Source organism: Arachis ipaensis, chromosome B01 (assembly GCF_000816755.2).
Source record: "Arachis ipaensis cultivar K30076 chromosome B01, Araip1.1, whole genome shotgun sequence".
Classification (NCBI taxonomy): domain Eukaryota; kingdom Viridiplantae; phylum Streptophyta; class Magnoliopsida; order Fabales; family Fabaceae; genus Arachis; species Arachis ipaensis.
The window spans coordinates 64,411,011-64,420,606 of NC_029785.2; the positions used below are offsets into that span (position 1 = coordinate 64,411,011).

Consider the following 9,596-nt stretch of genomic DNA (forward strand, 5'->3'; position numbering starts at 1 on the left):
TATGAAAAGTAAATAATTGAAGACATGATAATGAATGGATACATTCCTCCACTTTATAACCTCTAATTTGTGCCTTCTGGACTTGGATCTGGGCCAGAAAAGGTTTCAGAAATCGCTAGGAGCGTTTTCTGTAATTTCTGGTGCGTGGCATCTGTCACGCGTCCGCGCGGGTCACGCGGTCGCGTCATCTGGAGTTTTCCTTATCACGCGTTCGCTTCGATCACGCGTACGCGTCATCTGTGTTCTGCTCATGGCGCGCGCTCGCATCAGTCACGCGTTGGCGTCGCTTCCTTTTCGCGCTGGGTATGCGACCGCGTCGTCCATGCGTTTGCGTCGCTGCCAGTTTCTTCAAAAACTCCATTTTGTGCTTTCCTTCCATTTTTGTATGTTTCCTTTCCATTCTTTAAGTCATTCTTGCCTTAGAAGATCTGAGACTTCTCAACACACAAATCATGGCATCGAATGGTAATAAAGGGTAATTAAAATAAATAATTTCAAAGCGTAGGAAATATGTACTTCACATATATCACATAATAAGGAAGGGAAAGTGAAACCATGCCATTTACATGAATAAGTGGGCGAAGGATTGAATAAATCACTTAAATTAAGCACAAAATATATCATAAAATATGGGTTTATCAAACACCAAACTTAAAAGTTGACACAAGACTCAAATAAAAGAAAAAGATAACCAAAGATGAAAATATTTTTTGAAATTTTTTTTAAAGAAAACAAGAAACACAAAAAGAAAAACAGTAAAAGTACCTGATCTAAGCAGCAAGACAACCGGTAGTTTGTCAATCATGAACAATCCCCGGCAACGGCACCAAAAACTTGGTACGAAAAAATGAAACTCACACAACTGAACCGGCAAGTGCACCGGGTTGTCCAAGTAATACCTCAGGTGAGTAAGGGTCGATCCTAAGAGGATCGCCAGATTGAGCAAGCTGTGGTTATCCTGCAAATCATAGTCAGGCGAATAGAAAGTTGATTGTTGTTGTTGTAGGCGCATAAACAAAACAATAACGAAAGCAATGAAGAATTGACGTAGAAACAATAGTAAGAAAGTAGTTAAGGCATCAGAGATGCTTGTTCTTCTGGAAAAATACTTCTTACTGACTACTTTAATAACGAGTGATTCATTCAATGGCAAAGCTGTAAGTGATTAAGCTAGGGGTAGTAGTCATTAATCTTCTATGATCCAAACTAAACACCAGTCGTGATAGTTCAATCTGGTAGAGGGTGAAGCTCACGCAATTCAATCTCTGGTGATCCTACTCAAAATGCCACAGACAAGGTTGGATCTTCCGGATCGGAGAATGATGCTCAGTATTCTAGCCTTAACGCCATAGGGACCTCAATTACCTATGACTAACGAGATTTCATGTCACATATCCCAATTAGCCTAAATAACTTTTAGGAACCTGTAATGTACTCTCAAGCTGTAGCTCAATACTATCCGAGTTAGGACTCGTAAAGAAATCATGTAGAATAAGGGGTCATACTTTCGCTCCACCCCAAATTCATAAATATGAAAAAAGATAATACATCATAGGATGAAATTAAACATATATTAAAGTAGAAAAATAATGATATTAATCCATAGGAATGAGCAGAGCTCCTAACCTTAACGTAGGAGGTTTAGTTGCTCATATTTTACAGAAAAGATGTAGGATAAGTTCTGAGAAGCTGAAGATTAAAAGTTCTTAACAAAGGTGATCTTCCTTCTATTTATACTAATAACTAGACCTAAAAAGATATTAATAATAATTAGAAATTACAAAAATGAAATAGACTAAGCTAAAGGTGCAAAAATCTACTTCTGGGCCCACTTGGTGAGTGTTTGGGTTGAGCTTGCCGTCCAACTTGGAGAATTGAGTGTTTGGGTTGAGCTTGGCGTCCAACTTGGAGAAGTGGGCATTGAACACCCACTAGGGGGTATCCATGCTGCCTTGATGCTCCCTTGGTGGCGTTGAACGCCATGGCCTTGGTCCTTTTGGGGCATTGAACGCCAGAAAGGGGGTAAGTTGGGCGTTGATTTTAGGCGGCCATTTTCAAAAAAAGGTATAGACTATTATATAGTGTTGGAAATCTCTGGAAGTTAGCTTTACAACGCCATTAAGAGCGCACCAATTGGACCTCTGGAGCTCAAAAAATGCTCGTTTGAATACACAGAGGTCAAGATCTGACAACATCTGTTATCCTTTCTTTGCCTCTGAATTAGACTTTGCCAAAACTTGCCAAATTCACCCAAAAATCACCTAAAATCATAGAAAAATCACAAAAACTCAAAGTAGCATCAAAAAAGTAATTTTCACACTAAAACTTACTAAAACATACTAAAACTTAACAAAATATACTAAAAAGACTAAGAAAATAGTGCCAAAAAGGGTATAAAATATCCCCTCATCAAGTCGTCAACAAATAGAAGATGGGATATGATTGGAGCTGTTGGGCTCATTCTGAATCTTGTGATTATTCTTTTTTACTGTGCCTCCTACATCAAAATTGAAAAGAATTCAGCTGCAATTATAAACAAATATGGTGACAAAGAATCTCCTTGTCTCAAACATTTTTGGGGAACAATTCTATTTGATAATGTCTCATTTACCTTAAATCTGTAGGATGCTCCTCTGACACATTTCATAATCAACTCTTTCCATTCTTTTTGAAAACCAAAGGCCTCTAGGACCTTCTTTACAAATTTTCACTCCATTCGATCATATGCCTTACTCATGTCCAACTTAATTGCCAAGTTTTTTTCCTTCCATTCCATCTTTCCTCCTTAGTCCATGAAAGGCCTCTTAAACTATAACAATATTATCCTAAATTATCCTTCCACTAACGAATGACTTTGAGTAGGAAACACCAACACGCCTAACACTTTCCTTAATCTCATCGCTAAGAATTTTGAAATTATTTTATAGATAAAGTTACAGCAACTTATCGGCCTCAGGTGATTCAAACTTTCTAGCGGTTTCACTTTTAGTATCAACACAATTATAGTCTCACTAATTTCCTAAGATAACACCCATTTATTAAAAAATTCACTTACCACCTCTAATATTTCTTCTTTGATATCTTCCCGGTACTTTTGGTAAAATAATCCATTAAGTCCATCTGGTCCAGGGTCCTTGAAGCTTCCCATGCTAAAAATTGCCTTCTTAACTTATTCTACAGTGATTTTCTTCAAAAGTTCTTCATTCATTTTCTTTATTATCCTTTTAGAAATTTTTCTTAAACAATGCTCTAAGTTAGTGTTTGCTGAGGCTGAAAACAAATTTTTGTAGTATTTCTCAATGTGATGTAAAATTTCTTGGTTTTCACTTATCCATTCTCCTTGATCATTTTTCATTTTCTGAATCCTATTTGCATCCATTCTTTGTATGGTGGTTACATAAAAAATTTAGTATTTTTATCCTCCCATTTGAGTAATTTTATTTTTGCTTTTTGTCCCTAAATTTTTTTCTCCTGCTTCCTTAACTGTTCGATCCTTCCCTTGGCTACATTAATTTGCTCGTATTGTTCGTTCGATAATGTTAAAGCTTGGAGTTTCTAAATTTTCTCACCAAGTTTTCTTATTTCTTTGTATGCTCAAGTGGAAGTCTTTTTACTCCAACCTTTAAGCTTCTCTTTTCAGTTCTTTAACTTATCTAAGTGCTTATCCAACCCCTGTGTGCTATTTATTTTGTTATTCCATCCTCTTCTAATTGTATCTGCACACTTTTCCTGATCCTTCCAAAAGTCTCATATTTAAATTCTCTTGTGTACTTATTTTCGGCTCCAAAACCAGGACAATCAGGCAATGATCCGAACTAATTGCTGGTCATTCCATTAAAATAACATTTTGGTATATTTTGTACTATTACCAATTAGCTAGGACTTTGTCCAATCTTTCTCTGGTAATGAAGTCGTTTCTAGCATTGCTAAACCACGTAAATTTACATTCTTTTAAGTCCAAATTTATTAAACCATTACTATTCACACAAAAAATCTAAATTTCTCCATTTGTCTATGGGGTTTAAGATGCATCTCTCACTTTTCATCTTGATATAAAATATCGTTAAAGTCACCAAGAAAAATTTTAAGAGATTTAATTATCTTCTTTGTTAGCTACAAAATCCTCCCATAATTTTTTTCTCTGATTATACTTAGAATAACCATAAATAAAATTTCCAATCTTTTTTTTTTTTTTTTTTGGTATTAAATTACCAATCCACCTATTATCTTTATTATCTTCAATACTAGTCTTAATAATATTATCACTCCATATATAAACATTAATACTCATATTAGTATTCTATAAAAGACATATACCGTCCAACATCCTCTGAAGTTCTACACAAAAGAATCTATCAAAATGTAGCTTTCTCTTAATTTTTTTTACGTAGTATTTTCGTGTAGATTTTATTTTTCTTTTTGGGTCTACCATCCCAGTGTAGAGAATTAATTGGGCCAGTAAGTTGGGCATACGAATACACCCAACAGAAGAAGAGGCCCATTTCGATTTGGTCTATACCTTCTTCTCCCTCCTCCCATTCGGATTTGGGAGTTCCAACGTTTGCTTCGTCGCTGTCTATAGTGATGATGAATCGTCTAAAGACAATTACCCGTTCCCTCCGATTCCTTGACTCGTCTCTCGCCACCCGACACATTGAAACTCGGTCACTCCAACTCGCTCTGAACCAGGTGACTCACTTTTCTCTCAACACTACTACTGCACCTTCACCTTCTTCCCTTTCGAATCATCGCTCCTGCAATCACCGCTTTTCAAGCATTCATCACAGATTCTTCTTTTCTTCAAAACCGAGCTCCATATTGGAGCTTGTTTTGGCGAGCGATTGGTCCCAATGGTTAGAGCTAGAGTTAGACAAGTGTTGCCTCTTTTTGACCCATGAAACTGTTATTTACGTTTTGAAGAATTTGGATAAAAACCCAATTAAAGCTTCGTGCTTTTTCAACTGGGTCAGCGAGAAACAATGGTTCAGACCAAGTTCCTCAGTGTATAGTTTAGTTGTTAGGATCTTGGCCAAGAAGGAAACTAGGGAACAATTTTGGATAACTCTAGTAGCCATGAAGAAAAATGGATTCTTTCTTGATAATGAAACTTATTTGCCAATTTTAGCTGCTTTTAAGAGGGATAATTTGAAGAGTGATTGTGAGGCTCTTGCCCACTTTTATAAACAAATGATTCGGGAGAATGCAAGGGAGAGTGTTGTCAACAATGTGGTTGGTATTATTACAGCGTCTGAATGGGGTATTGAGGTTATGGAGAAATTGGGCAAGCTTAACATTCATCTGTCTGATAATTTTGTAGCGAGGGTTGTTAAAGAACTTAGAGGTTGTCCTTTGAAAGCGTACCGATTCTTTCGTTGGGTTGGTGAGCAATCTGGTTATGAGCAAAATGCAGTGACTTATAATGCAATTGCAAGAACTCTTGCTAGGGCTAATAGAATTAATGAGTTTTGGGAAGTCATAGAGGAAACGAAGAGTGTAGGTTATGAATTGGATGTTGATACATATACAAAAATATCGAGGCAGCTTCGAAAGAATAGGATGATAGAGGATGCTGTTGAGCTTTATGAGCTTATGATGGATGGATCATGCAAGCCATCGGATCAGGACTGCAGTTCACTTTTAGTGCACATCTCAGATAGTCATACACCAAATGTAGATTTAATATTCAGAATAATAAATAAATATGAGTTGAACCGGCGTACTCTCCCGAAGGCAATCTATGATGGAGTCCATAGGTCTTTGGCAGGTGCTGGGAAATTTGATGAAGCTGAAACTATTGTTGGGAGTATGAGAAATTCTGGATATGAGCCTGATAATGTCACATTTAGTCAAATGGTTTTTGGACTTTGCAAGATGGGGAGGTTAGAAGAAGCGTGTAAAGTGCTCGAAGAGATGGAATCTTGTGGATGCATCCCTGATATCAAGACTTGGACCATCTTGATCCGAGGGCATTGTTCTGCCAATGAAATGGACAAGGCATTACTTTGTTCCGACAAGATGTTTGAAAAGGGATGCAATCCAGATGCTGCCGTGTTAGGTGCTTTAGTTGACTGTTTTCTTAGCCAACAGAGAATAGAGGATGCATACAACTTTCTCGAAGAGACAGTTAGAAATTTTGTTACATCTCCATGGCAAGGTACATATAAGAAACTGATTGAAGCCCTATTAGGAATTGAGAAATTAGAGGAGGCACTTGACCTTATGTGTTTGATGAGGAAACACAAGTACCCTCCATTCATTGAATCAATTATTCGATATATTTCAAAATCTGGGACCGTGGATGATGCTGTAAAGTTCCTGAAGGCATGGAGTACGGAAAGTCCTCAGTCCCATTCCGCCTATGTTCATGTGTTTGAATCGTTCTTCAGAGAAGGTAGAGAGTCTGATGCCAGAGATCTATTGAGTAAGTGTCGCCGCCATATAACTAAACGAAAAGAAATCCGTGCACTTTTTGGTTCAGTAAGGAATTGCAAGGCTGCAGTTGCAGGTAGCACGTAGCCCGGATGTTGACATGTGCTGCCTCTAGAAAACCATCCTGAGGCTGAGTCCCCAACCCTGGTGGACTGGCTTGAAAGATAAACAATCACAGGCTGCTAGTGCTACTTGATACTTCTAATATTTGCCTGTCTGGTATGCATCTGATATATCTTGGTTCACATTGGTTCTCCTGAAGGGGGTGACTATATGTGGCTCTATCTCTCTTTTTTATTCCTTTCTGGTTTGGTTGTGTCTTTTGCGAGATCTTTCTTTGACTTGAGTATCTCCACAATTACGTATAAAAATTTGAATTTTGCCTCTTTTCTCAGTCATTTTCTGAGTATTTGTGAGTTCTTTCTGGTTTTGTGACAATTTGAGTGAAAATTACAAATTGGTATTCTTTTTTTGGATGAAGTCCATTGCCAGGTAGGTACAGTTCAAATTTTTCCAAGGAGTTTTGGTTTTGTTTACATATATGATTTTGTTGTAGCATTGACTCTCATCCTTTTTTACTTTGATGAGTGACCAGTGTCGCAGTGTCATTGTATAGACGATTAGACGGCTTTACATGCATAAAATTCTGATTATTTTATAACAAAATTATGGCTTGTGCTTGAGTTATTGGCTTGATTTTTTCAACTAAACACTGCTTAAGAACCTTACTGAAAAGGTTTGTGAAGCTGTGGTTCTTCTGTTCTGTTGTCGATGGATTGCTGCTCCCTCTGATATTCTGGTTCTGCTCTTTTATTCTGTGTTGTTAATGGATTGCTACCAGGTTTGTCAATGGATTTTATGCAATACTCTTTTGCAAACATTTGTTTCAGACTTTCAGGCCATCATTCAGTATGTTATTTCACTTTAGAAAGTCCTATGGCTTATTTTGTCATTGGCTATTTTGACAATTTAAAATGCTGTCACCCCTTAAATAGTATTGTGAATCTTATTTTGGATTTGATTGTAAATTTCTCATTGGTTCATGTAGTTCGATAGTAATACAAATTCTTGCTTGTTGTTTTGATGACATAAGTTTCTGGATAATGATGTTGTTGTGTCATTAACTTTGAATTAATTAGGTTATTGGACGAATTATGTTCTTATTCGTTTGTTCATAAACTGATTTGTTTCTCCTCCTCATCTATCTATGTCACAGATTTATTTGTTTCCTTTATTTCTCAACCTAGATAGCTAAATGGATAATAGTTAATGAAGATGGCACTGAAGCTTGAGCAAAATTTTTTAATGAATAGCCATACATGGTTGATAAGCGTTTTAAAATTGTTTTGCAGGTGGAATAAGTAAAGCTCCATAATTTCAGTTTGAAGTTCCTAGGAGGGAATAAAACCTCTCTAAACTCTTAAGACTAACCATATCTATTTGATTCAGCAATTTGTTGTTGATCCTGTAAGTCTCTTCTATCCGTGTCTGATCACATGCCCTTCATATTGGAAAATAAAAAATGTGTGTATTTTGCTTCGTACAGGCTAATATCTGGTAATGGATCATATGTAGTGGTTGACAAATCTAAATTTTCATTTTCTGTAATGTTTTCTTCATTTTTACCGCTTAGAAGAGTGGTAAGTCATTAAGCCTTTGCTTAACAAATATAAGCTGTGAGAATCAAATTGAACGAAACACGCGTCTTCCTTACTCACCTATGTCTTAAAAAAATAAAAACAAAAATTATCCGGATATATTTAGACACATCTAAATATTATTTCGTGTTGGGGTACTAAACTTTAATCTCAGCCTATATTCTTAAAATAAATTTTGAAATAGTATATATTATTATTATTAAGATAAAAAAGATTTTAAAACTTTATACTTTAGTAGCAAGATAATATCAAAAAAATATTTATAGTTTGCATATATGTCGTGTTTTTTTTGGCTTACAAAAAGTTAGCGTGTCTGGATGACTTAAGTTTGTATCGGTGTTTCATAGGACAATTAATAATTTTATCTTTTAATTCTAGAAGGCAATCATACAAACGAGAAAAATATAAAACAGCAGTATTTGATGCATACATGCATAAAATATAATTAAAAGATTTTGTTCAGAAGCCCTGCAGTAGCTTCAGCAGACAAAAATCCCTTTTTAAAGACACAATATAGGAAAAATAAAACAAAAAAACAAACAAGGGTTTATTAACAAAAGACCCCCTTTTTAATAAGGAAATTCTTTTTGGTTTTCAGACATTTTTTGAAATATAATAATTAAATTGTAAAAAACACACACACACACATATATATATATATATAAAAAGTGTGTTTGGTTTAGCATTCAAATTCAAGTTTAAACGCAAATGTAATTCTATGTTCTAATTTTCATTCCAGAAACAACAAATTGTAGCTTTTGTAGCTTATGTGCTTAATTGTTATGATTGAAAAAGTAATTGAAAAAATTTATTTTTCTTTTTACCAATTTTGTTCTTCATTCTCATATATTAAAAAAGACACCACAAGGAACAATCACCAAAGTTCTCATATTTAGTTTTTATTTTTGAGTTAAGTCTCAAAGTGGTCATTGAACTTGCATTCGAGCCTCAAAGTGATCCCTGAAGTTAATAATCATTCAAATTCATCTCTGAAATTATTCTCCGAAACTCATAGTAGTCCCTAAAATAATTTTTTCGTCTCCAAAATTGTTCTCCAGAACTCATAGTAGTCTCTAAAATAATTTCCGTCCATCTTTGCTATTAGAAATGACTAAAACGACGTCGTTTTATATTAAAAAAAAAAAAGTACATCCCCTTTTTTCGGTTCTCTTTTTCCTTTCCTCTTTCCCAATCCTTTTTCACTTCTCCTTTTCCTTCCTCTTCTACGCTCCCCTTCCCCATTCACAATTCCCTTCTCTCTTTTCCTTTCACACTCCCTTTCCCCTTCCCTAACCCTTTTTCATTTCTCCTTCCCCTTCCACGCTCCCCTTTCCCTTCCCCATTCCCAGTTCTCCTTTTTCTTTTCTTTCACCGGTCCCTTTTTTCTTCTTCAATTTTTTTCTTCTTTTTCTATTCCAATTTTTTTCTTCCTTTTCCTTCCACGCTCCCCTTCTCCTTTCCCAATTCATCGCTAGTTCTTTTTTTCTTTTTTCTCTCAGAAGAAACAAA

General features: G+C 35.7%; 1 protein-coding gene across 1 annotated transcript; it reads left to right on the top strand.

Annotated features, from left to right (window-relative positions):
- LOC107631267 (pentatricopeptide repeat-containing protein At3g48250, chloroplastic-like) lies at positions 4,506 to 8,048 on the top strand. Its single transcript, XM_016334658.2, has 2 exons — positions 4,506 to 6,648; positions 7,782 to 8,048. Exon 1 carries the CDS (start codon positions 4,585 to 4,587, stop codon positions 6,514 to 6,516), a length of 1,932 nt encoding a protein of 643 aa, XP_016190144.1. The 5' UTR covers positions 4,506 to 4,584; the 3' UTR covers positions 6,517 to 6,648; positions 7,782 to 8,048.